The 27,482-nt window shown below is 44.3% G+C and overlaps 3 protein-coding genes across 4 annotated transcripts in view; 2 read left to right on the forward strand and 1 right to left on the reverse strand.

The window, feature by feature from the left end:
• Positions 1–2,570: 2,570 nt before the first annotated feature.
• thbd (thrombomodulin) lies at positions 2,571–6,223 on the forward strand. Its single transcript, XM_083643428.1, has 2 exons — positions 2,571–3,416; positions 4,765–6,223. The coding sequence occupies exons 1-2, from the start codon at positions 2,715–2,717 to the stop codon at positions 5,902–5,904; spliced, it is 1,842 nt and encodes a 613-aa protein (XP_083499554.1). The 5' UTR covers positions 2,571–2,714; the 3' UTR covers positions 5,905–6,223.
• A 4,079-nt stretch (positions 6,224–10,302) lies between these two features.
• Positions 10,303–14,779, forward strand: LOC310782292 (toll-like receptor 5; the record flags this gene model as incomplete). The annotated part of the gene is given in 4 exon segments (XM_083642968.1): positions 10,303–12,613; positions 13,074–13,150; positions 13,154–13,165; positions 14,477–14,779. Coding segments are annotated over 4 exon segments (2,628 nt in total). The 3' UTR covers positions 14,705–14,779.
• An 8,574-nt stretch (positions 14,780–23,353) lies between these two features.
• disp1 (dispatched homolog 1) overlaps positions 23,354–27,482 on the reverse strand; it is a 128,934-nt gene continuing 124,805 nt past the window's right edge. For both annotated transcript variants that reach the window (XM_083643277.1, XM_083643278.1), the window contains 2 exons: positions 26,615–26,878; positions 23,354–26,315 (listed from right to left, as the gene is read on the reverse strand). In XM_083643277.1, coding sequence (XP_083499403.1) covers positions 24,462–26,315; positions 26,615–26,878 — 2,118 coding nt within the window. In that variant the 3' untranslated portion in view covers positions 23,354–24,461. The remainder of the gene's footprint in view (positions 26,316–26,614; positions 26,879–27,482) is intronic.

Genomic DNA, 27,482 nt, shown 5'->3' on the forward strand with positions numbered 1-27,482 from the left:
GTAGCCTATAGACCAGCGGTTTTCAAAGTGGGAGGCAGGCCTCCAAGCAGTTTCAGGGGAGGCTCAGTGAATGGAAGTAAAAACAAATATTACATTAGTTGGAGATCACATAGAATAGCCTAAATGTGTGTGATCCTAAAAAGGTTTGGGCGCCCTTGTCTATGGGATCAAATAATCATGATCCTGCATAGGCACCCAGGAATTGAGCGAGGGGGACACCTTTTCCAAGCGTTCCAAGAGAAAAGGCGGCTTTTAGCTTTGACAGCTAGATGATGATAAGCTGAATGGAAAGATGTGTCTTTCTCGGATTGGTTTAATGTAAACGTTACCGCCCACGAACAGTGACGCGAGATAGAAGCGGGAAAAGGGTTGATTGATGACCTGGTGGTATGAATGAGTGGGTGTGACAACTAAAGTGTTTCTCCTTAGGAGAGTGAATAAATGGAGAGTGAATGAATGACAACTGACAGGTCTCATCTTTAAGAATTTGCGGGAAAGGAGTGATTGATGACAAGGGGCGTGACAACTAGAGGGTTTCTCCTAGAAGCAGGGTGATGGGCATGACAACTAGAGGGCTTCTTCTATAGTGTAAATAAATTAAGAGTGAATGAATGACAACTAACAGGTCTCTTCTTATAGAATTTTTGCTAAGCTCCATATCTAAATTTTTTTTTCTTTAGACTTCTATCCAGGTCTACACAGACATTGTTTTTGTTCCCACATTATAATACATTGAAACTATAAAATGTATCCCACACACTGTAAATATAATTGGGGTCTTTTACACCAATTTGGTGGAAATTGAGCTTAATTAGTATGTATCAGAGCATTAAAATGTAAAAGAATTTAATTTGATCATATTCAGTGACAATCCTGTGGTGCTATACTGACTGCTGTCTACCACATTTATTAGTTTGGCTGAGCTGAATGCTGCTGACCATGCTGTACAACAGATTTGTCTTGAAGTCACAATCCATTAACTATGTCACAACATCACACAATATGAATGTAAAACTGCTGCTATAATGAATGTATAGGCTATTTTTTTGCACCTTATTCAGATCTGCCTAGTCCTCGTACATGCAGTGTGGTTATGAAGCTTTCGCCTGCTGCCATGTGTGCCTTTGTGTTACAGATTGTCACTTTTGAATGATAAATTAAAAAGGTTGAAAGTCTATTTTGTGTCCTCCATTTTTGTGGCAAATGCTTTTTGGTTATGCCAACCAGAATAAAACGGACCAGGTATAATATTGTTTTGCTTTTGCTGCAGTGTCCTGCTATTTTCCTTTTGTGTCCCTTCAAGACAAACTCTTGTTTGAATACTTATTTTTTTTAAATGAAAGGTTTAATTTGAACACAGAATAATCATAAGATAGAAGCTGACAAGAAGAAATAAGAATGGATTAGATTGATTGAGGTGAAGCTTCTCTGATGGAGTAGCATCCAGTCCAGTCCATGAAGTTGTACAGCTAAGTTGTTTCATCTGTTTCATATCAAAGAAATAGAAGCTCCTGGTATAATGGCTCATCTTTGTTTAGGCCACTTTCTATATCTCTTACTACTTGATGAAGTTTAATTATCCTGTAGTCATTCATGTGTGTGGTGATGTAGTCTCTAATCTCTCCCCCTCCCTGTCCCTCCCTCTCCCTCGCACACACACACACACACACACACACACACACACACACACACACACACACACACACACACACACACACACACACACACACACACACACACACACACACACACACACACACACACACACACACAAGCTATGGCTAATAGGGGAGTGGGGTATACACTGTAGAAAAAATACCCACCAAGTCATGTAATCTTGTACTGCCTTGCTTTTACAAGTGAAGAAATCAGCAATGGGGTGAGATTAATTCACGTATCTGATGCAAATCACCGTTTCAAGATTTTCCTTCAACAAATGACACATTTCTAAGAAATTATTACTCAGTACTGTATTATATATATATATACGGTATATACACACACACACACACACACACACACACACACACACACACACACACACACACACACACTATTTATAATAATTAACTACTGATTAGCTACTCTATGACATTTGATTAGGAGTTACTCAAGAACCTTGAGTAACTAGCCTATTAGTTAATTAACAAATTGGATAGTTCCTCATTAGTTCACACAATAATTTCTCAATTAACTAATCATTAACTAATCATTAACTAACTCATGATTAGCCTATGAACTGACCATTAACTAAGCCTAATACAGTTCCTCATTCGTTCTCAATTTTGTGTAGGCTACAGCATTGTTAAGTGTAAACAAGGTTAACTTTCTCAACCAATTGTAAGAATTTCCCATGTGTTAAGTAAACAAGATTTTAAGACCTTTTTTTTTGCAGTGGGTCGCTGTTACGCAAGGGGGGGGGCTATGGCAAGTAGGGGAGTGGGGTAGATGCGCCTGTTCGTGCGTGAAAGCGTGCGTAAAAAGCGTGCGTAATTGGGGATGTGGTGCGCAGTGTAACGGTGCAGAGAAAGTTTGTTGTAGGACAGTGAGCGATCGGCGCAGCAGGGCGATAAAAAAGCAACTTCCTTCCTCGGTCAGAGCACTAACATGGAGTTGGGGGGTTATAAATGCGAGCTACCGGCTGGGTAAACACTCAAACAAACAAGGCCACGGTGACGCGCACATAATTAATCGGACACGACCGAGTTTCAAATATGAAGGATGTTACGGGACTGTTTACTATTGCGCTTATGTTCCTGGTTGGAAGCGCCAGTGGGATAGATCCGAATAACGGATACTGCATTGGGACCCAGTGTTTTGCGGTGTTCCAAGATCCCGTCGATTTCACCACCGCCGGGGACCAATGTAAAGAAAAGGGTGGACACTTAATGACAGTTCGGTCGTCTGTATCACACGATACTCTTTTGATCTTGTTGGGCAGCCTTTTGGGGCGATATTGGATCGGTTTGCATCTACCGAACGGCTGCCCGGACGCTGCTGCTGCACTGCGGGGCTTCCAGTGGGTGACCGGAGAGGGCGAGTCCGACTTTTACAACTGGGCGCCGACTTTCGACAGCAGCTGCTCCTCTCCCCAGTGCGTCTCGGTCTCCAAAGACGACGACTTCAAATGGACCCCGGAGACATGCAGCAGCAAGCAGGCGGTCGGCTTTCTCTGCGAGTACAACTTCAAAAACCCGTGCCCACGCCTAGAGGTGGCAGAGGGCGAGAGCGTCATCTACACGACCACGTACGGCTTTGGGGGCGAGGATGTGTTGTCTTTACCGCCCGGGACCATCGCTGTCCGCAGGCCGGCTCAGACGAAATATATCTGCTACTTCTCTGAGAGGTGGCTGCGGGCGCCCTGGAGCTGCGAGATAGAGGGAGGCGGGTGCGAGTACAAATGCACCGATGATCAAGTAAGTAAATGGCTCACAGATAAAAGGCTCTCTCTCAACATAGGTAATAGAGTCTATTCTCTTTGGGACCAAGGTAAAATTATCACCTGGTTTTGGTTGTGGTGACACACAGACACAGTATCAACAAGCTGTGTTATCTCTAGGCTGTGAGTTGGACTCCAGCCTCTCACTGGGGAGAAGATGTGCTTAAAAGTCATAGCTAAAGTCAACCAAAAAATCGAATTCCTTCCCAGAAAGTCTTCATTTTCTGAACACAAAAACCTTGAAATTGCTGGCTTTAGTGCATTCCCAGCATGACTATGCATGCATGCCGTGGTATACCAGTATACTACAAGTAGGCAAAACTAAACTGCAGACATCCCAAAATAAATTGATCAATGTTGTGTTGAAATCTCGTTGGCCACTCCCAATTTACAGAACTAAAATGGTTGTCAATAGAGAGCAGGCTAAGGCATTTAAAAGGTTGGTCTTATGGACAGAATAGTGTTTGGCTCTGTTCCAATTGAAAAATTATTTTAATTAAACTAGTCAGTGATACTCATGGGTAGAGGCTCTACCATAGAGCTAGTGAGAATAATTGCATCCCCTGTAGGTTCAGGACTGGGAGAAATACCTCTCTGTACTCAGCAGCTACAGAATGGAATGTCTCCACATTTTAAAGAACTTGTCACTGCCAACCATTTTAAAAGAGCAGTGAAGGGTACGTTGATGAGCTGCTGACAGCCGAGCATTGTATAGTGCAGTGGTTTTCAAAGTCTGAGACTGTGGGCCTCCCCCCAGACAAAGCTTTGAAAAAGTAGTCCCCCCCCCTCGCTCAATTCCTGGATGCCTATGGAATCATGATTATGTTGTTTGATCCCATACACACGATAAGCCAAGATAGTGTGATATTGCTCTTTGACACTTCGGACTACACCAAATACATTAAAAAAAGTCTGTATTTTTTTGTTCTTACTCTGCATGGGAAAGGGGGGGAAACTGTCAAATTCCCCCAAATCACTGTATCTCTGAGCAATCTCTTTAACCAAATCACAAACATTTAGGCTATCTATGACATCTCCTTTTGATAACTAAACTAATGTCATATTTTTTCAATTCCATTCACTGAGCCTCCCCTGAAATTGCTTGGAGGCCCTCTGGGGAGGCCCGCCTCCCACTTTGAAAACCTCTGGTATAATGTCTTTGTTGTTTGTGGTTTCTGTTCGTGGTGTATGTATTGTTTATGTTGCTGTTTTACTCTATGTCTTGAATGGCTCGTGCTGTGCCGACCACTGATTGTTTTTTTTATATATTTTTTTAAAATGCATTCATTCATTCATTCATTCATTCATTCATTCATCACCACCAGACTGACCCGGCATGCAGCTGCCAACCGGGGCGAGAGATCAATCCGGTAAACAACGTCACCTGCAAAGCGGACGAAGACGACCCGTGTCTGATCCTAGGCTGCGAGCAAAGATGCCACCGGGAAGGCACCATCCACTCATGCGTGTGCGAGCAGGGGTTTGAGCTGGCAGAGGACGGCAGGTCGTGCAGGGACTTCAACGACTGCCGCGACGAGAGGCAGTGCCCGGGGGACGGCTTCAGGTGCGTCAACACCGTCGGCGGGTTCCAGTGCATCTGCAAGGAGGGGTACGGTCTGCAGGGCGGGCAGTGCGTCGACGTGGACGAGTGCGTGTCCGCGCCGTGCGAGCACCTGTGCAACAACAGCCCCGGCAGCTACAAGTGTGCATGTTTTGAGGGACATATCGTGATACCGGAGACACCGGAGAGGTGTAAGCTCCACTGTGGCCTCGAGGAATGTCCCGCAGAGTGTGACCCCAATGATCAATACCAGTGCAATTGTCCTGACGGGTATATAGCAGAAGAGAGAAAAGATGGAATGTTTTGCTTGGACATGAACGAGTGTGAGATGTATTACTGTGACCAGGCTTGTAAAAACACATACGGGGGTTATGTGTGCTCCTGTTCTAGGGGCTACACATTAGTTGACGAGTACAAGTGCGTAAAGACTGACGTGGATACGGACACAGAGACTATGACTACAGAGAAGACTGAAATGACCACTGATTGGGACACAATGACTGTGACCACGGAGAAGACTGACATGACCACTGATTGGGACACAGAGACTATGACTACGGAGAAGACTGACATGACCACTGATAGGGACACAGAGGGGTGGGAGGGCTCTGGGACTACCACTCCATATGTCTTCAATACACCAAGTGTGACATATCCACAACCGACCAGGCGACCCCCCAAGGTGACACCAGGGGGTCTTCTGGGCATCATAGTGTGTATCGTCGTTGTTATCTTGGTGTTGGTTTTTCTGGTTTATCACATTCTCAAAAGAAGAGGTAGCGTTAAACTGGAGAGTGCCAGTGCGCTCAAAGCTCCAGGGGACGAGGCACACAATTTAGAGCAAGTAACGACCGAAAAGCAGGAGAAAACAGCCACAGAGACACATTTGAAGCAAGACACATGAATGTCAATGTCACCTATGTGATTTCCCTAACAAAAACGAGATATAGTATTCCCATAATACATTTTTTGGGAGGATACCTTGCAGATATTACAGCAGCACGAATAGGAAGTTCAAGTTCATATTATAGTGATGCCATAGGAGATAAGATAAGATCATGCATAGGAATATTATAGGAATATTATAGTGATTTTTCGTCAGGGAAGAAGCCACCCACAACTTGGGAAATGAAAACTGGTCACATCCGCCATTCAACTCACACGAAGCAGAAATGTACATAAAGTTATGAAGAACTATTGTTTGTAAAAGTTTATCCTTGAACACTATTAAATTATGAAACTGAGAATGAGAGAGATGTTTATTTTTTTCCCCATAGCACCCTGTCCCCATCACCCTTTTCTGAGAGGGGGATGGCGCCACCATGTGGAGAAAAACTGACTGGGAGTTTAACCAGATGGCAGAGCATGACACCTGTTGAATGTTTTGCTTCTGCTAACTGCCCCCAGTGGATTAAACCTCCCGCTGATTGTTATATATGCACTTTTCAAATTAATGTAATTTCCACCATTCACGCACGTGTCACTTTTCAACTGACATCAATCTCAATCAACTCACAATGTAGCCGTAAAGATTGAGATATTGTGGAGCATAATAATTATAAATCAAAGATGAAATAAGCCTACCTCACCGTCCTCACTTTTTCACCCCAACCTAAAGAAAACAGAAGGATGATAGGATATACAAATGTCACAACAAAGTTAGGCTATTTAGGCTGTAGCTTATGGAACTATAGCCTAGCCAAATGTGTTTATCTATGCAAATATGATACCATCGGAGATAAATCAGCCCAAAACACCATAAAACATGATAATTAGGCTTTAACTTTAAAGTGACTACACAGCCTGTAACTCCCTACAGCAGAGATTTTCAAAGTGGGAGGCAAGCCAGGCCTCCCCAGGGGGCTCGAAACAGTTTCAGGGGAGACTCTGAATGGAAGTGATTTTTTATTTATTTATTTTAGTTAATTAGTTATTACATTAGCTATCAAAAGTTATCAAATCACATAGAATAGTCTAAATGTGTTCAGAGATACAGTAGTTTTGGAGATTATTATTATTGTATAGGCATCCAAGAATTTAGTGAAACTACTAAGCACTAAGGGAGGCACCTTTTTCCAAGCTTTGTCTGAGGGGAGGGAGGACCATAAACTTTGAAAACCCCTGCCCTATAGGAATATTATGGAAATATTATTGTTATAGTTCGTAGTTATAGGCCTATATACTTCTCAGTAAGCACAGGCAACGATCCACATAGTCAAGACTAGTTTATATGGCCCTTTATTTAGGCTATTACTTACCATACTGTCCTATAGGCCTAGCTATCATACATCATGCAATTTACGATACTATAAGCCATATACCATAATACATTGTGCATATAGCTATAGCCTATAATAATATACAGGTATAGGTCTTAGCATAATAGGCTACTACATATATATAGGCTATTAATAGCCTACCTACATCATGCATGTCATAATAATCTAGGCTATCTAAACTGGAGACTAACATGAGGAATGATTCGTTCTATCTATTCGATCTATTATACTATATCAATGCTCGTTCCTCATTAGTTCCGAATGAGTCTGTTTTTGAAAGAGGAATAGCAATGTTTCGCAACTTGGGAAATTACGAAATATCTGTTCAGCTCTGCTGCCTTGCAAGGTTAGTCGGGAACATTGACAGGAGTAGGCTACTGTAGGACAGAGAGGCGTCTCTGGCTACAGATCGCAGTCTTGCCAATTTTGCCCAGTGACTGCAAAAAGATAGCAGCTGGGGGAATTTGAAACATTGTGTGTTTTGTGAGGGAGTTTTACAGACTCATCCTGCAGGAGCAACATTGCCGCCTGCCTGGCGCGCCCACTTTGCATAACTCCAACACAGGTAAGATGTTTCATTTCTCTCACGGTAAAGATTTGGTTTTGTTTGGAGGTAAATAGGCAGACTTTAGTACCCTGATCCAGACTGGCGCACTGGGCTTCTTTTCTAATCGGTTTCCAAAACACTTGTAGAACTGAACTTGTAGAAACTCCCTACAAATGACAAATTATGCTATATTCAGTTGGCATTTACGATTAAAATAGGCTATCTACTGAGTTTTTAATATGAATAATCTAGAACCATTAATAAATGTTAGAAGAATAGGCTCAATAAGGCTACAGAGATCACAGCAAAATATTGTGCACTACCGCCCCCTGGCTGTAACCCCCTGCACCACACACATATATGTGTGTGTGTGTGTGTGTGTGTGTGTGTGTATAATACAATATATGGCGCACTGATGATGTCACAGCACTGATGATGGCACAATGTCTATGACATTATCAGTGACATCATTACTGACCAAAATCATCTTATGACATCACCGATGATGTCATAGGCATTGTGACATCATCAGTGACAGAAATGTCATCAGTGATGCGAAGTTGAGCAAATGTGCGCTGTGCATGCCAATAGAGCAGGCGAGGTCACGCAGCAGCCGAGCTGCATGTGAGACCACGCAGCGGCCAAGCAGGGTGCGACGAGCCCGCACAGCGGGCGAGCCTACGGCCCAGGCCGATACCATAGTTTGTTGAAAAATACATTATCTTTGATTGTACCAAGGTAGCCTTTCTACAACTTTATTGTCCCCAATGCGCAATTCGGTTCACAGCAGTGTTAAAGCTAAAAAATCACCCGTCTGATACTCAATAATATATATCTGTTATGTTCAATGCATTCCATATGTTCTTTTGGCATGATGTAGTATTATAATGTTTTCTATGTTTCCCAGAGTGACCCATGTCACTTCCCACATTCCATTTGATGTCCACTTATTTTAAACATGAAACATGGTGATGGTTTGTGATTTGGATAACATCGTGAGATAGCTTAAATGAGTTTCACATTGTACACTCATATAAATACATTTAATGCGTCATACATTTCACAGGCATTGACATATATACAGTAGCTATAGCTGCATGTATAAGCCTTTTCTGTGTTTATCCCTTGCTCACTTATGCACTTTTGTTAATTTGTGTGCTTATATGTAGCATTAATAACATTTGACTTTTTGCATACAAGGTAGGCTACTTCCTATCTGTTTATTTTTTATTTAACTTTGGGGAACCTTGAAAGACCTTCCCCCACTGTGTTTTTTATACAGTACAGGCATGGACTAAAATATAACCATCTGTATAAAGGCAGGTGCATCAATAGTTCCTATACAATATCACACCTTCAAATGTCTATTAGTTCAAACCAAACATGTGGATTGTGACATCATGCATGAGGTGAACTATGAACCTGCCAGTGCAAACAATCGGAAAGACCCTGGGCTCGCCTTTACTAAGGCTGATATTTGTCCACTGACATTTACACAGCAGGACCAATGCTGCAGGTGACTTCCTGTCCGATTTATGACCGTTTGGTTTTCCTTTCTCCATAGGGCAATTATGTGGACGCTGGCTCTTCAGTTGGTTGTCATTGGCATTTACGTACAGGTAGGCGTGGAGCAATACATTTAGCTCAAATGTGAATAATCAATAACAGGCTCACAATACAATGTCATGAGAAAAACGTTTTCAATTTCTAGGCTGTTTCTTTTCTGCCTCAAGTATAAATATAAATATTCTTATTTTGACATGAAACTATAGGCCAATATAGTGATTTGCATTATGCCTAGTTGTTGTCTACCTAGTTGTATTCAGTAGGGATGGGATGATATATCGAAATTCAAGGCAATAGCATAATTTCTTAGCATGTTTCTTCATCTATCGTCACCTTAAGCAATGTGCACCAAGTGACACAAGGCCATCCAAGTTCAGATTTTGTAATTCAGAATAGAATCTTGACACATAATGCTCATGCCTCTGATGGCCAAGAAAAATATCTTTCTAATGAGCAAGATCAGATCAGAGATTCACCTGAAAAATGGAGAGTTCTCATTTCTGTGTACACATAGTGCCTGACTTGCAAATATTTGTAAAAATCCTTGTTAGGTATATCGTACTGAATTTAAGGACTCAAAAGTTTTAAACTTTCCATTATCACAGTCTGAAACAGACACATTTATTTTCGCGTGAAAATGGAGTATAATTGGGCCTTTAGCAGTGATGAGTGAAATTTGCTATGCCATGCTTACTACCAGACGATTTCTGACATCCTGAATGTAAGACTCGGCCCCGCCCACTTTAGCAACCTCAGACCAATCAAAACTATTGTTACATGTCAACTGTGTTGCAGCAACAATATAAGATCACGTATTGTAATTGGCTGTGAAATTTTAAAGGGCTATGACACTCCAACCTTATCTGGCCCATTTTAGCTGATGGCCCATATTAGCTGACTCCACCTGTATATGTTAACCTCCTACCTGCAGGTACCCAGATGCTACCCATGCCGTTTATACGGCTCTATCGCTGCCTGCGCCTTTCAGCGCCACCTTTGGGTTCCTGTGCTGCCTCCCTTCATCACTCACCTCTACCTGGACAACAACCACATCAGTGAGATCAATGACACCTCCCTCTTAGCCCTCGAGGAGCTGCAGGAGTTGGATCTTGGAAAGCAGAATGTGAAACTTACGATAAGGAACAATGCTTTCCTCAGGCAAAAAAACCTGACTCGATTTGTCCTAGGCTACAATATTGGTCTCCGGCTCGAGCCAAAAGCGTTTGTGGGACTTTCCAATTTACGGAACCTATACTTGGATTATTGTCAACTGGGAGACTCCATACTGAAGGAAAGCTATCTGCAACCACTTTTGTCCTTGGAATCACTCGATCTTTTTGGGAACCGTATAGAGAGACTCCGTCCTGCCCAGTTCTTTTCAAACCTGACAAAGTTCACAGAGCTGAACCTCAAGTTGAACAGAATTGGAATGATATGTGAGGATGACCTGGTTGGTTTCCAGGGCAAATACTTCCAGCTGCTGAACTTGGAGTCCAACCGCTTCAATGCCATGGGCAGTGCAGGTTTTGACTGGGGAAAATGTGGGAATCCTTTCAGAGGGATGGCCTTTAATAGGCTTGACTTGTCCTACACTGGCTTAAACATGAACAATTTGAAACAGTTTCTGAAAGCGATTGAGGGGACTCAGATTAGTCAACTTAAACTGTCTGGACAAATCGGTAAAGGGTTTTCACATGACAACCTGCCCGATCCAAATGACAGCACATTTGAAGGCCTCAAGAATAGTGGAATTATTCACTTAGATCTGTCTAAGAACTTCATGTTTGCTTTGCAGAGGCGTGTTTTTAGTGCACTAAAAGACACAATAATAATTGACATTTCCCAGAATAAAGTTAATCAGATAAATAGAAATGCCTTTGATGGGCTTCAAGGACATTTACGATTACTCAACCTGTCATTCAACCTACTAGGGGAAATATATTCTCACACATTTGCTAGTCTGACAGAGCTTAGAGTCTTAGACTTGTCTTACAACCATATTGGTGCATTGGGATACAAGTCATTCAGTGGTTTTCCCAAATTAAGAGGGTTATTTTTAACTGGAAACTCGCTCAGAGTCTTAGGTTCTCCTGCATCATTACCCAACTTAGAGGTTCTCTTTTTGGATGACAACAAGCTGAATGCTGCATCACTGACAAGCATCATTAAGCTGGGCAGTAACATTACCCAATTGCACATTGCGAACAACAGATTAAACAACTTGGAGGATGTCTATGTCATTGTAACACAATTCAAGCGCCTCAAGATTTTATTCTACGGCGGCAACTTCATCAAGTGGTGCACAATAAATGCAAACGTTTTGATGCCTCGTCCAAACAGTTTGGAAGTGCTGGATCTTCACGACAGTTCCATGCAGATAGTCTGGGCACAGGGGACATGCCTCGACCTGTTTGACCGTCTTGAGAAGGTAATCGCCGTCAATTTAAGCCTCAACTCGCTCGCTGCTCTTCCCAAGGGGATCTTCGGCGGCCTCACCTCGGTACGGGAGATGGACCTCTCCTCTAACTCTTTGACCTATCTGCAGCCGGACGTCTTTCCACCCAGCCTGAAAACACTCTTCCTCTCAGACAACTTCCTGGCCTCTCCCGACCCCGCCACCTTTCGCTCTCTCAGTTTCATCAACCTGGCGATGAACCGCTTCCACTGTGACTGCCATCTGGAGAGCTTCCTGGCGTGGCTGGATGAGCCCAACGTCACCATCCACAGTCCCGAAGAGTACAGATGCGAGTTCCCCTCTGATCTCTATGGCGTTCCACTGCTGGATTACCACCGGATCGTTGAGCCGTGCAAGGACGAAGAGGGCGCCATCGAGGACCTGAGGTTCACTCTCTTCGTCTGCTCCACAATCATCCTCCTCCTCTTCATCATTGGTGCGATCGTTTACACTCGTTTCCGCGGACGCATGTACGTCATTTACAAGAAGATCGTTGGCAGGGTCCTCGAGGGCAAGCCGCAAACACCACCTCCTGCAGGCGACGTCCAGTACGACGCCTACCTCTGCTTCAGCGACAACGACTACAGGTGGGTGGAGGCTGCTTTACTGAAGAAGCTGGATAGCCAGTTCTCGCCGGAGAACATCCTCCGCTGTTGTTTCGAGGCCAGAGACTTCCTGCCGGGCGAGGATCACCTCTCCAACATCAGAGACGCCGTCTGGGCCAGCAGGAAGACCGTGTGCATCGTGTCCAAGGAGTTCCTTAAAGGTACAGGGTTTCTGACCTAGATTTGGAGAAAATATTGGAAGCTAACATAATGTCCGCTTTAATTACCTCCACCAAGAGAGTTGGCCGTTGGCCTTTTTTTTTTGAGGGGAGTCATACACCAAAGTAAAAGTTAAAACAATAAATTAACTAAAACTAAGGTAAAATAACTAGACAACACAAACTATATTAAACAAACAAAAAGAACAGAACAAAAGGTGAGGAGGGAGAGAGACTGAATGGTCTGAAGGTCAAGGAGTACACCGGGCCCAGGTGCAGCCCAACACCAACACCAGGCTCCTGCAGCCAGGAGAGTGCATGGAAGGGTCATCACAAAAGCTAAAATCTTATCAAATGGGGGTCCGTGGCCTAATTTGTGTCAGTTTAGCGGTCCTTGATGTGGAAAAAGTTTGAGAACCATTGATATACTGATCAAAACTGACCTGCTGCTGTCTCTTGGTAGACGGCTGGTGCCTGGAGGCGTTCACTCTGGCCCAAGGCCGCATGCTGCAGGAGCTGACGACGGACGTCCTGATCATGTAGGTGGTAGAGAAGGTGTGTATCTGGCTGCTGATTGGTCAGCAGAGTTGTCTGTCAGTGGTCATGTTGGCTGTTTGATTGTCCACTGTTTGTTCAGTCTGTCTGATTGTCTAACATTGTTTTAGTTGTCAATCTGATTGTGTACCGTCTCTCCCTGTTGAGCAACTTGTCTCTTTGTGAGATTTTCTTTTCTTGTGCTTTTTATTCCTATCATACTCTCTGTTTGGCTATTTCTGAAAATGCTGTTTTCTTTACACTCATATCCACCCAACACTTAAACACTCCTAAAAGAAAACTAGGCTATTGGAAATGTATCTTGCATTTCTAGGCCCATTTAGTTGTGTATTTTTCTTATTTATATGGAAAACTGGCTCAACATAAGCAAGCAATGTGATGTCACAACGAGATGTTTGATAGTCCTTCTAAAACATAAGGCCAAATGTCAGATTTTAGTATCAGTCCCAGAATCAATGAAAAAGTGTTTATTTCTAGACCTTTTTGCACTGATGTTCAACAATCATACAGGGAGAAATCCATTGCAGAAGAGAGATATAGATTTCTCCACAGAAAGAAGCAGGCTAGCAGCTGTAAGACATGTATGTTGCGTTTTGAGTAAGGGATGCTCACCCTCTTATTCACGATCACTGTCGTTATTGATCTCTTTACTTAAACCTATGACTGCATGCAACAAGTTCAGATACATTTTCTGGGGTTTGTCGAGGGAATTCTGTGAAATGTAGGAAATCTGAAGTGGAAGAAGACGAGACAGGTTGGGGGAATGTGTATCAACAAACAAGTACAACACACACATCACAAAATAACTGCTGGAATTGAACACCACAGATTGGTGATGTGTAACATTAAAAAAATATCCAGGGGTGGATTTTTCCTTTAAAGACCCCCTAAAGTCATGTATAAATACTGTTAAAATTACATCGATCCTTCGCCCTCATTAAAATTATGTTGAGAGTCTATGAATATGCAAATTTGTTTTCCTGCTGGACACAAGATTTTTCCTACTTTTATGTTTCCTTCAGCACACTTGTGTAAGTTGAATATCGGACCAAAACTGTCTTCCAAACTATTTGTGATGTCACAAAATCTTTGTTGTGAAAACAGCCTTCTAGTGTCAAACTCTACATCATTCTGCACAGTGAAGCTCAAACATCCAGCTGTGGGAACAAGAAGAGAAACATAGTTTTGACTTTAGGGGGTATTTAACAAAACTGGATTCAATTGAATTAAAGTACAAAACACAATTCTGATTGAAGTCTTTGACCTACATTGCTGATCTAAATCTCTCCACTGAAATGAATTGAACTGAAGGTGCCGCACTACCACCTGATGAAGTACAATGCGGTCCGGGCATTTGTCCAGAGGAGAGAGTACCTTGTCTGGCCTGAAGACCCCCAGGACTTGGCGTGGTTTTACGAGCGGCTCGTCTCTCAGATTCTCAAAAACACCAAGGTGAGAAAGCCCCCGGAGGACAAGCCTGAGCCTGATATTAACGAGGACGGTATCCAACTGGAGCAGGTCAGACCTGTTGACATGTGAACTTTTTGGGGGGTTAAAGAGACCTGCCTTCACCGGGACAACAACAGCCACTTCGAACCCTGTGTCGCCAAATATCCAAGCTGCCGAAGTGTCCTTGAGCAAGTCACATAATCCTCATCAGCTGCAGGGATGCTGGTCTGTATTCAACTCCATTGACCCTGTGCTCTCATGGGAATCCCTAATCCCTACACATCACTGATGACATCACATCATTAGCTAATTAGCCTAATTAAAAAATCCGGCTCTGTCAGGTCACCCGCACGGGTGCCCTTTACACACCCTGAAGGTTTCAGCCCGATCCGCACGTAAAACGCCATAGCTGTGGCCGAACACAGAACTTGAAACAAACAGACAAACAAAGTCCACATACTCAATTGTATAGATAGATTGTGGAAAAAAGTAAAAAATAAAGAAGAATGCACCCAAACTTTTGACTGGTATGGATGAATTTCCCTATGGGGATGAATAAAGGATAACTTAACTTACTGTAGTGTAGGTATTAATCTTTGCACATCCTCTCCAGTTACATCACAATTTATTATCAATAATACGCCTCTAAATCCAATCAGAATCTACCCTTCCATTGGGATCAACATGATCCTGCATTAAAACGATCCTAAACTCTGCCTTTGATTTGAATTACCCAATCCAAGCTATCAGATTTGAAATAAGTTTTCACTCTATTTTCACCACTAGATGGCGTGTTTTACCTATTTATTTCTTGCTAGTCATGGGCTACTGTCAAATCCAGGTCAATGCACAGTGATCCCTTACAGCCTTGGAAGACTAAAGTGACAATGTTTATATCGGCATTAGTTTATGTGTGCATATACCACATTCACAAGGATACTTTTAAATGAATTTCAGATTAGCAGCAGCTGCCAACGGTGTCTAACTGTAGATCTAACGTTTCTTGGACTGTAAAAGGAGAGTGGATGTGACTCTGACTGCTGTCTTCAGTTTAATGTGACCTGTGTGTCTGACAACAGGAAGCTACTGAGCTGAGGAAAATCTCCTCCAGTTGGCTCTGGCTGTATCCTCCCAGTCTTTATGAGTCAGCTGTTCTGAACATTATATCAAGCTCCTGCTGCTTATACACTCACTGCACCCAGTCCATTAACCTGAACACATAGTACAGCATTAACATCTGTCAAGTATATACCTATAGATAGCCTATATGTTCTGCAGTTGTTTATTCTCTCTTGGATTTTACCAGTGTTGAGCGTCAAAATGCAACATGTCAGTCTGTTCAAAATGTCTCCATAGGCTACATGTGCTTTCAGACACAGCCATTGTCTCAATCCATGTTCCTGGGCAGTTTCCCATAATCATCCCAGTTCTATAGAACTAGGCATCTCGCCCGCTACACGTGGCCGATGCCTAGAGTCGCCCGTAGCTCGGCCGCTTTGCTGTCTTTCATTTGTGGTAAACTGATTATTTTGATAATGTATGCTTTCGCTTAATCGCTACTGGCTTTGACCTGGTGACTTGAGTTCCATTGGAAGAACATGGTTCTGTGGTTATTCACTTTTTCTTATAAGTGCACTGATTTTTTTATTTTTCTTTATTTCTCATGCAGATTACCATCTAATTGACATTTGTATATGTATTACATGAATACAGTACATATAAAGTAAAGGAATGTTATTGACTTTACTCCAGACTCCAGCTGTTTCAAACACAGAGGTCTCGCCATCTCTCCACAGACAGAGATACCACGATCTCTCCATATACAGACAGACATGCACCGAGTATCGCTGCTGTATCTCGTTGACTCATTTTTGGCCATTTGTAAGTAAGAAAAATGTTGTATGTGCGAGCAAATGTATTGTCACGTAAATTTGGTTGTTGCACTGATGGAGTGAAGCTGACTCTGTTTACAGCGTATTGTTCACCTTTGTACACTGCACATTTGTGGTTGAACTATAAAAAAGCCAGCCTTCAGAGACTGCAAGTGGCATATAATGATGCTCTGAGAATACTGCTAAAAAGGCCCAGGTTGACTAGTGCGAGTGAGATGTTTGCGAGTGCTGGAGTGAACACACTGCAAGCTGTCTTGAGAAATGTAATGTATAGGTTTATCTGTCGGTTAAATGATTCTGAAAATCAACTTGTTGTGGTGCTGGTGAACATTGCGTACAGTGCCACACGCTGCACGTCTCAGCTTTGGGAGCACTGGTATACAGTAGGTGTCTTTTAAAATGAGTCACTAGACTATTATTATTTTGTGTTTTCTTTTTTGTATTATGTGTATTTGATTGTATTTTTGTATGGACCTTGAGTCTGGAATAAAGCATATCTATCTATCTATCTAGCTATCTATCTATCTATCTATAAGCGAATTATTTAAACAGCATGTGTATAGGAATGATTTGGGACCAAGCTTTTTGATCAATATAAGCGGTTGATCACTAGAACAGTGATCACGATAAGCAGATTCCACTGTACATGGCCTCAGACTGACATCTTATATAGCCTCCGACCGACATAGCATGGTCATTGATGACATCACATCATTAGGTAATTAGGGCAATTACGTAATAAGAAAATCAGGCTCCATCATCACTGATGACATCACTGATGACATCATCACTGAACTATAGACACTGCGTAACGCGTCATCATTCAGAAACCACGCCCAAGACGGGGGAAAACACAAACTCCTGTCCAATCCTGGCGTTCTCCTATGTCACGTGCATGGTTGCGTGTTGCACCAAAAGATCGTATATACGGAAGATGAACACTCCAACATACTTCTTGACAGCTAGATCCACATTTTTCTTCTCGCCAATTCTCAATGGCTTCCTTGTTTTGCTCAGGAGTACAAAAAAACTTTAACTGGCGATTTTTTACATTTGTTTTCTGCGCAGCCCACCACACAGCAGCTTTTAGCTATGTTTAATTCAAGGAAAATGACACTGGTGTGTGGAAATGAACGGAGCTCTTCCCCCGTGATGGGCGTGGCCTATTACATGCAGTGTCTCTAAAGCCTCAGCCATAGGGCAATCAGCCTTAGGGCAATTAATCTGCCCTCATTAAAAAATCCGGCTGGTCTTTACACAGCCTGAAGGTTTCAGCCCGATCGCACATAAAACGGCATAGCTGTGGCTGAACACAGAACTTGAAACAAACAAACAAACATTGCCCACATACTCAATTTGTTATATATATATAGATGAATTGGAAGGCTAAAAGGTTTCCAAAAATGGAATGAAACTGATAATGTGATCAAAGTGGATGCATACTCATCCTTTTGTAATAGCATATTAGTCTATATAGCCAAATGTGTCAATGCGGACGACAGTTGTATATTTACTTTTTGTCTTGTTATTAACTTATCAGTTCAGTAATTACCTTTTTGAACACTGAACATTTCAACTTTCCCATTAACAGGTTACGTAACAGGATTATTACACTATTGGTTGCAAATTGTTATTGCATTAATGGATTACCACATTAGTGGGAAGTTAGTTAAGAGGAATCAAACGGCCTGGCTGTGGCTGTTAGAACACGTACCTGTGTGAAGTGTAAACTGTCAAAATAAACTAAGGTAAGTTTTTTGTGAATTCAAACCCAACTACCAACATGTTAGAGAGATTAGAAATACTGTACCATATAATTGTTGTCTTCATTTCTTAATTTCATCCCTGCCTTCTGCCCAATGCTGCAATAGGCTCCAACCCCCTGTGACTCTGAACAGCTTAAGCAGGAAAAGACAATGAATGAATCAATGAATGAAAACGGAGACAAAAAATGTCCACCTCTACCAGTGAGCCAAAGAGAGGGGGAAAAAAAGGCAAACCTATTTCATTTCCTCAATTCTGGCCCCGGTCCGATGGCTCCACCAAAATCCAATTTGAAAAGTGGAGGCAAATATTTACCTTGTAAACAAACTCTCCAGGTCTCTGGCTTCTTTACAGTTATTTCAGGCCCGTGGAATATACTTAGAACGGACACACTCGCTTCTCAGATTCTCCCTCACAGGGAAATGTAATAAACCCCCCGCGCCATGGCCACGGCTAATATTTGACCTCTGTTTAAACAAACATAATTACAGGGCCGCTCACGCAAGACTGAGGAGGAATCCATTGAGGGAAGTGGACCCATCTTCACCACCTTGATTTAGTGGAAGGGGAAAATAAAGGCGGCCGTGGCGGAGCTGGCAGGTTCAAGGCTGAGAGCGACACAAAGCGTCCTGTATGATCCAAAAGAAGAGCGTTCCTTTAACAGAGGGATCAAGCAAGCCCCGTGTGGGTGGTTTACTAATGTGTTTTATAGTGTTTGTTTGTTTGGGGAAGTTTGTTTGTTTTTGGGGTACAGTGGTACTTTTCCTTCCTCCTCACTGACACCATTTACAGGTTTTCCAATGAGGCTCCCGTCGCACATCTTCCTGCCTAAGGTCGGCCTACAGATGCAGCCATTGTAGACGTCACGCTGCAGTCACTGCTTCTTCGCCCCCTAAGAAGAAGCGTTTGGAAAATCCTGCTGTACTAATGCAGCACACAGGTAAGGCCGAGTGTCCTACAATGGCAGCCATCCTATGTATGTGCATTGAGCAAATGTTGTACTTTCTTTGAAGACAGTTCTCATAGAATAACTAGATAGTGCAGCATCCATCATCATCCATCCATCCATCTTTTTCATTAATTTCCACCCCAGATTTTTCTCCTATTTTCTCCCCAATTGTACTTTGTCAATTTCCGCTGGTGTCCCAGTCCCCGTCCTCCCTGAACAGATGCCCCAACTCATACCCCACCAGCTTCCCACCCGCAGACACGGCCAATTGTGTCTGTGGGAATGTCTGACCAAGCCGGAAGTACCGCTGCTGGGAATTGAACCCGGGTGTCCGTGGTGGTACTACCTCTAGACGCCCCATCCATCCCTTTTTTGGCTGCTTATGCCAGTCAGGGTCATGAAGGAAACCGGTTGCACCCTCCCTCCAGTGTGTTCTGGGTCAGCACCAAGTTCTCCTCCCAGTCGGTCCATAGAGAGGTGGGGGGCATCCTCGGGTGAACTGAACTCCTCGCCGGTCATGCAGCGCAAAGCCAGCCAAGGTCGATCTCATTCTTTTGGTAACCACCCGAAGCGCTTGTGAACATCGGTGAGGGTCGGAAGAACGAAGATCAACCAGACCAGTTAGATCGAGGGTTTTGCAGCTCAGCTCTCTCTTCACCACCATGGTCTGATACAACGCCCACATTACTGCTGCTCCTCACCAGCGGTCAACTCGTGAATAAGACCCCCAAGAGCCTTGAACTCCTCCACTGCTGCTTAACCCCAACCTGAATGGGACAAGCCACATTTCTCCAAGAGAGAACCGAGAACCGTAGCGTGGCCTCAGACATGGAGGTGTTTGTTCTTCTTGTTGAATCCATGCCTTGAAGAATTCAGGCTGTTCTGGGGGCAAAGGGGGGGGGGTGCCACTAAGTGAACCACTGAGTGCATATGCTCTACCCAGCTGGAGAACGATGTGTCTCTGAACGCTGCTATGTTTTAGTGTGAAAGGGTGGGTGGAGAGAGCAAGAGAGGGAGGCGGGGAGGGAGGGAGGGAGAGGACTGGGCCCATGCCAAGACTATGAATTTTTAATGGTAGCAGGACAGCTTTTCCCATCAGCTCCCAATGCTGTAGCCGTGAGTGACTGCACGGCCAGGGCAAGGAGGGAACGCTGTAGACGTGAGTGACTGCACGGCCAGGGCAAGGAGGGAACGCTGTAGACGTGAGTGGCTGCACAGCCAGGGCAAGGAGGGAACGCTGTAGCCGTGAGTGACTGCACGGCCAGGGCAAGGAGGGAACGCTGTAGCCGTGAGTGACTGCACGGCCAGGGCAAGGAGGGAATGCTGTAGCCGTGAGAGACTGAACGGCCAGGGCAAGGAGGGAACGCTGTAGCTGTGAGTGACTGCACAGCCAGGGCAAGGAGGAAACGCTGTAGCCGTGACTGTACAGCCAGGGCAAGGAGGGAACGCTGTAGCCGTGACTGTACAGCCAGGGCAAGGAGGGAACGCTGTAGCCGTGAGTGGCTGCACGGCCAGGGCAAGGAGGGCTGTGATATTAAAGCAAGATTTGACTGCAGTGGAACATTCTCACTTCTTAGGGCACTAAACTTCTGAAGGAATTCATCACTTGGTTGGTCTTGGGGACTTGGTAGTCAGCAACTCTTGTTGACTTGATTAGTAGTGATGTGGTAAGCAGCAAGATGTCTGATTTTGTGTGTGGCAATATCTACAGTATGGTACTAAGATCATTGCTGTGATGTTTTTGCACTACATTTCTCAGAGATCCCTTGGCAATCCAACAGCATGGACAGACATGGGACGTCTTTTTCCTTTTTGTTGTTGTTGCTTTAACTGTGAAATCAGCAAACCAATGCCTGGTGAAGAGTTAATCAGGTTTCCCCAGAAGCGCAGCGCAGCCATCTAGAAAGGTTTGAACCACAGTGTGGAAAGTGTCTGGGGAAGAAGAATAACATACTAAATTTGAAATGTCAAAGCATCCCTTTACGATACCGTGAGAAGGAGATTGGCTCTGAAATTCCACATCAAAAGCAATCCAGTGAAATGTGAGAGTTCTGAAGCGAACGTGATTTAAAGCCCAAATCAGACTAAAGAAGAGCCAACCGTAGAGGACTAACTTTATCTGACTGCCCCGGGATGCATTCCCTGTCCCAAAACACTGCCCTGACCCGGCTGCTGTGTCATGTTATCTTAGGTTACTGTTGGAGCAGATCAGCCTTTGAATTGAACATCGCAGGAAAGACAGGGAGCAGAAAGACGATCGGAGAGGATTACTTCCTCTTTTCCCGACTGACCTCTGAGGAAACAGGTGTTTTCTGCACTTGGTTGGAATAGATTGAATGGCCTTGTGTCCAGAAGTAGCAGAGAAAAAGCAGAGAAAAGGAGGAGAGAGGAGAAGATACTGTACATTGGGAGGATATTATGTCTACCCTCAGTCATGTTTCTCTAAACCATATATCTCTGTTTTGAAGTAAAGGCCAACTCAACCAGGCCCTTATCAAATTCCAGGCACAGAACGGACTTATAGCTCAGAAATGTGTAGATTTCAGTGATGGCCACAATCTCCAGCCTCGTCACACTGACCGTGTGTTTATGTGAAAGAGTAGGAAAGCGACTGAGGTTTTGTGAGTCTTAGTCCAAAATAATATTGCAAGCATCAACAGGCACACACACAATCTTCTATTATGATTTTAGAGCATAACAAGACTTGTGAAGATAGCGTACAAGTTGGACAAACAGGTTTGTGACTGGTAGGTTGCTGGTTCAAATCTCCCGCAGGAGGATCCTAAGATGGAGTGAACAGGTTCCTCAACAACCACCATTGAATAAATTGGTCTTTGAGCGAGTTACTTAACCCAAAGCTCCCAGGTGAGTTGATAAGAATGTGAAACAGGATGTTACTGGAAAGGTGTGACTTGTGTGCTCCTTTAACTTTCTTGATATATATATATATATACTGTATATATATATTTACAATACATCCCCAGTCATAGGCCTTGTTTCAACGTGTTTCAAGACAGGTCAAAAAGTCAAATTTCACATCGGAAATATGCACAATGATGTTTTTAATGCTGTTCTGAATCTGTATGAGGTACTAGGTCCATACAATGGTAGCCTAAGCCTTACTTGAAAACAAAACTATTGTTTTTCAGTGGGACTACATGTATAGATCTGTTCAGGCTAGTAATGCCACCGCCGATGACAACTGGAATCATTTCCTTGTATGAGCCAGAGAGCATGGTCTCCATGTAATTACAGCTGTCTGCTTTAGTACAAGTTCAGAGCTGCATAGTCGATACATTTGTGTAATTATCAGCTCGATTGTGTACACTGTGTAACACGCGAGACATAGACACACATATATTTCCTTTACCTGCGTCGGCACCTATTTCTTTTCAGGGTCAGTCTACCCAGCATACATGGGTGGAAGGCAGGGAAACATCCTGAACAGGTCGCCAGTCCATCACAGGGCTAACACAGAAAGACTCTCCCAATCATCCTCGTATGTTCAGGCAATTTAGAGTTTCCTGTCCAGCTGATGAGAATGTCTTTGGACTGTGGGACGAAAACAGAGGAAAGCTCTAGTCAGGGACCCCATGCATAGTGACACTGTATGGGTATGAAGCAGAGCGCAGTCCTGCATGATTCTGACCATGACTAAAATATGACACTCACTACAGTAGTAGATGCTCCAAGGAGCCCTAACAAGAGAGAATGCAGGATTTTAATTGGACATCCCATAAACTTCCCAGTACCTGAGTAGGAACAGTGTGAGTTTCTTAGCATTGGCTTGTAGGATGGAGGAGATGCAATTTGTATCAGAAAAAGTAATAAAATCAGATAATTTATACTTGTGTAAATCAAGCCTATATGAGCCTATGAGCTCAAGAGACGAGCCAACCCAGCCCAGTTCAAATCACAGGCAATGACCCGAGGCCAGATGTAACAGAGCTAGCAGCGACGGCGCCAGCGGTTATGAGACAATGAAACAGGTGTACGCTGTTATTTTTAAAGCTATGCCCTTCTTTGAACAGAGAGGCCCATGGGGAGTAAGTGCTCATCTTATTTTATGCTCTCTTTGTGTTTGTGAATGTGTATAAGATGGGGGAGGAGACGATAGGAGACAGCGAGACAATAGTGATAGAAAAAGACATTTTAATCATACAGTACGTCTTTCATCTGAGGCATGTGGCAACTTGAACTCAACAGCACACTGCAAAATTTAACACTAGCTCCCACAAATACAACAAAAAAAAGTCAGGCAACAATTTTCATCAGCTTTTAAAATGTAGCACATTTTTATTATGATTGATGCACTTGTGATTTTATCTGACACAACTGATGGAGTATGACATTATACTGTAGATACTGGTTTTCCTGCCGATGCAAATGGTTGCCTTATAAGTAGACTATATTTACCATTGTAGCTGGCAACATTTTGGGCTGATGTCTTTGAGAATGAAGACCATTTCAACAACGCGTTAGTCCTGTGAGCCTGTCTATCACCACCCACAAGAGACGCAACGGGCCTCTTCATCCCTTTCTACCATTTCACCCAGGAGCGTTGTTGGTAGTGAAACCAATCTGTGTGCTGTGTGGATGTTTAAGCCAGCTGTTATGATTTTCTTTTGAAGAGCATAGGTTAAATTTAGTTTAGTTTTTGGTTGAGATTGCTAGCCAGCAGTGACCACTGACCAGCTTATCATGTAGCTAGTGCCTAGTGCAGACATCTTGCTATTATGCTTATCCAAAATCTCTCAAGTCAGTTTGCTCTTCTTATGCCTATAAACAAGTGCACGCGGACTATAATGACATAAGCCACCGGACCTGCCTACAAGCTGAAGCGCGGTGAAACGCAAGTGAGCCTAATTTCATACAAGGTGGCCACATGTGTTTCTCACTATGATCGACTGGAGGAATAGTCTGGCTCGCGTGGATACCAATGCTTTCCTATCCCATAATAACAGAGCTTCAACACCACACTGTGTTTTACTGTCAAATCAAAACATGATCTGGCACATGAATGGAATATCTTAACTGGTGAGTACAAAAAAAACAACATGTAAACACGGAACATATTTTAGTGGGTCCGTGCTGTTTTATGAAACAGATTGAGGCACTTAGTCAACGCACACATCCCAAAAATTTGTTTGATTGCACAGAGATATAATATGTGGTAAGATCATACTCTTTTGGACACTCTATACCTTTTGGATTGAGTTTCTGTTTCAATTTCTATTTGTGGTCAACATAAACTTTCAGATGAGGGCTTGGCGTTTATTGCAAGAGGAGGCACATTGGCTTCAGTTTTTGGCACGTTAAACTCAGAGACGGAATTGCACTTGACTTTCAACGTCCTGTTAAAACAGAAGAGTTTCTTTGGAGAGGCCGAGGACGCCCGCTCTCTCTTTGACTCCTGCTTGGACTTTTGGACACTTTCCTCCCGTCTGACGGGAATACTTTGGAGCTTCTCCTGGTTGCCAGGGATTTTACAACAAGCGTCCATTTGCGCTGTTGTTTCGGTGGTTGTGTGATTATCACCACAACATTGGTCACTGTCCGTTGCCTTCCGTCTTTCATGACGGGTTGTGTGTGTGGAGGCTGCGTGTGGCGTGGCTAATATGCAGCCCAGGGAGGATGAGGGGGAGGGGGCTTGAGTCTGAGTCTGGGCTGGGGTGCTGATATTTGGGCTAACGCCGGCGTCTGGGCTTGAGGCCTTCACCCCAGGCCTATGGTTATCCTCTTGTCCCACTGATTCTAGGCCAGGAGCTGGGCTTGAGTCTTGGGTTGGAGGCGGGGTAGTGGACCTCTGCTCTCTGGCCAGGCTGCCCTGGAGGTTTGCAGTGTGGACACAGTAGTTCTTGAGATGGCAGCTGTGGGCAGGTCCTTGCCTGGGGGCCACTGCCCTGCCCTGGGAACAGTGGTGGAAATGAGCTGGGGGATACTGGACATAGTGCATTCGACACTCCATGTTCTTGTAGAGCGGGTCCAGAGTTGCAGATAACAGGGCAGCATTTTGTTTGGGGTGGTTTCCTGAGAGGGGGAACAGCTGAGGGGTGGCAGGGCAGGAGGGCGAATCCTGGGGAGGCTGAGCACAGGGCCGGGGGGTCCACTGCTGGCGCAGATGATGAGGAGGGGGGTCCCCACAAGTGCAGTTAGTGTTGTGAGAGTACTGGCATCTGGACAGTGTGCTCAGTGTGGCTACAAGTCCATTCTCAGGTGCGGCTCTCCCAGACTCCGTTTTGCTCTTATAGGGGATGTGTGGATAGGGGCCGGCGTGCTGGTGAGGGGCTATTCCATTATAAAGCTGAGTACACATCTCACTCTCCTCCGCAGGTTTCTCTTCATTTCTATGACTGGATGCCAGGGGCTCTAACTCATAATGCTCCACCTCCCCACCCCGGCTGTCTAGCTGGTACTTGCCCAGGCCAGAGCTCTTGCCTTGGGGCGAGGGGGTGTTGGCCGTGCCCTCGGAGAAGGCCTGGCACTGGAGCTTTTTGGGCAGGGGGATCTGGCCGCAGGTACCCTGGGGTCCCAGGCAGCGACACATGCACTGAAAGAAGAAGGTGGCGAAGGCCCAGCTGACGCACATGATCAGCATCATGAACGTGCCCAGCTGGGTGTACGCCAGCACAGTCGACGGCATCATCATCGCCCCGGCAACGAAGGTGGTCAGCGCTGCCATAGCGATGGCAGAGCCCATGCGGCTGAGGGAGAAGACCACCTTCCCCTCGCGGTCTGGATCTGGGGCGAGCCGGTACGCCACGCCGTAGTGGACGGCAAAATCCACCGACAGCCCCACGGCCACGGAGATAGTAACAGACTCCAACACGTTCAGCTCCCAGCCCAGGAGCACCAGCGAGCCCACCGTGACAAAGATGGTGCCGGCGATGGACAGGATGGCGTAGAGGCTGATGATGACGTTCCAGGTGGTCAGGAGCATGACACTGAACGCCACGAACACCGACAGCGCCATGGCAACCAGCGTGCCGCCTGACAGGCTGTCCTGGAGGTCGTAAAACTCCAGGTTGCTGATGAACCAGCCGTGGTTAAGGCCTGCAGGAGCGGCGAGCAGCTCCTCACTGATCCAGATATCCACCTGAAACACAATCACAAACGCAATCATAAAGACCTCACTCCTAAAATTGTGTTTAAGTGCCAGACAAACATGCATAGCAGAAATCAAAATGAAAATAAAAATACAAAATTAAGCTAAAGAACAATTCAAAGATCAGATAAAACCATCAAAATAGGTCAAACATACATACAAAGTATATATCACATTAAGGAGAGGATATGCAGGTGGCACTGGAAAAGTGCAAGTAGCTTACACAAGTCTATAGTGTACACACCAGAGACAGTCATGCAATATGAAATGACAAATACAGCAGATCCTACCTCACGGTAGAACTGGAACATCTTCTCGTAGGCCAGCGTGAAGAGGTAGGTGCTCTTGAACTCTAAAACGATGGCCCTGATGGTGTCGTTAATGTCGAATCGAGGCCCGGGCGTCTTGCTGTCCAGATGGTAGTTGGTACTCCTGTCCAGCTCCATGATGGCTCTCTTTATGCACAGCTCGAAGACCTCCTGCTTGTAGGGGAAGGTGGACTGGCTGCAGCAGGGGTAGACGGAGGCCTCCTCGCAGTCCTGGTTCTCCATCCACTGTTTAAAATGTGATGAGTTTAAAGTTTACTGTCCCTGGTAACACTAATCAAATGTCGCCCACACACACACACACACACGCGCACACACACACACACACACACACACACACACACACACACACACACACAAGACGTCTATCTAAATATACTATTATAATATATATATATAAATAAAACACATCATCAATGCATAAAAGATATAAAGGGAATAAGGGATAGTTCAATTTTGTTATTTGCTACTTATAATGATGATGTTGACTGGTAGAGTTCTTTCTCAGCACAATCCATGCTGTTCCTCATAGTCGCTCTGGAAAGAAAAATGCAAGGTCAATAGGGTCATGCTCCTGTATGTACAACCTGACTGAAGCTCACTGAAATGTACTGTGTACACTGTGTGTGTGTGTGTGTGTGTGTGTGTGTGTGTGTGTGCACTGTGTGTGTGTGTGTGTGTGTGTGCACTGTGGATGGAATTTTAGTGAGCCTCAGTCAGATTGTACATACAGGAGCGTGACCCCATTGACCTTGTATTCCTTTCCCCCCCCCAACTTTCCAGAGCTACTATGAGGAACAGCATGGATTGTGCTGAGAAAGAACTCAACCAA

The sequence above is a fragment of the Poromitra crassiceps genome (genome assembly GCF_964638095.1).
Source record: "Poromitra crassiceps genome assembly, chromosome: 9".
Lineage (NCBI taxonomy): Eukaryota > Metazoa > Chordata > Actinopteri > Beryciformes > Melamphaidae > Poromitra > Poromitra crassiceps.

Excerpts from the sequence above, each read along its gene's own strand:
- thbd (XM_083643428.1), top strand. The coding sequence starts at position 2,715 with ATGAAGGATGTTACGGGACTGTTTACTATTGCGCTTATGTTCCTGGTT. Across the intron at positions 3,417-4,764 it reads ACAAATGCACCGATGATCAA|ACTGACCCGGCATGCAGCTG; the intron begins GTAAGTAAATGG and ends CATCACCACCAG.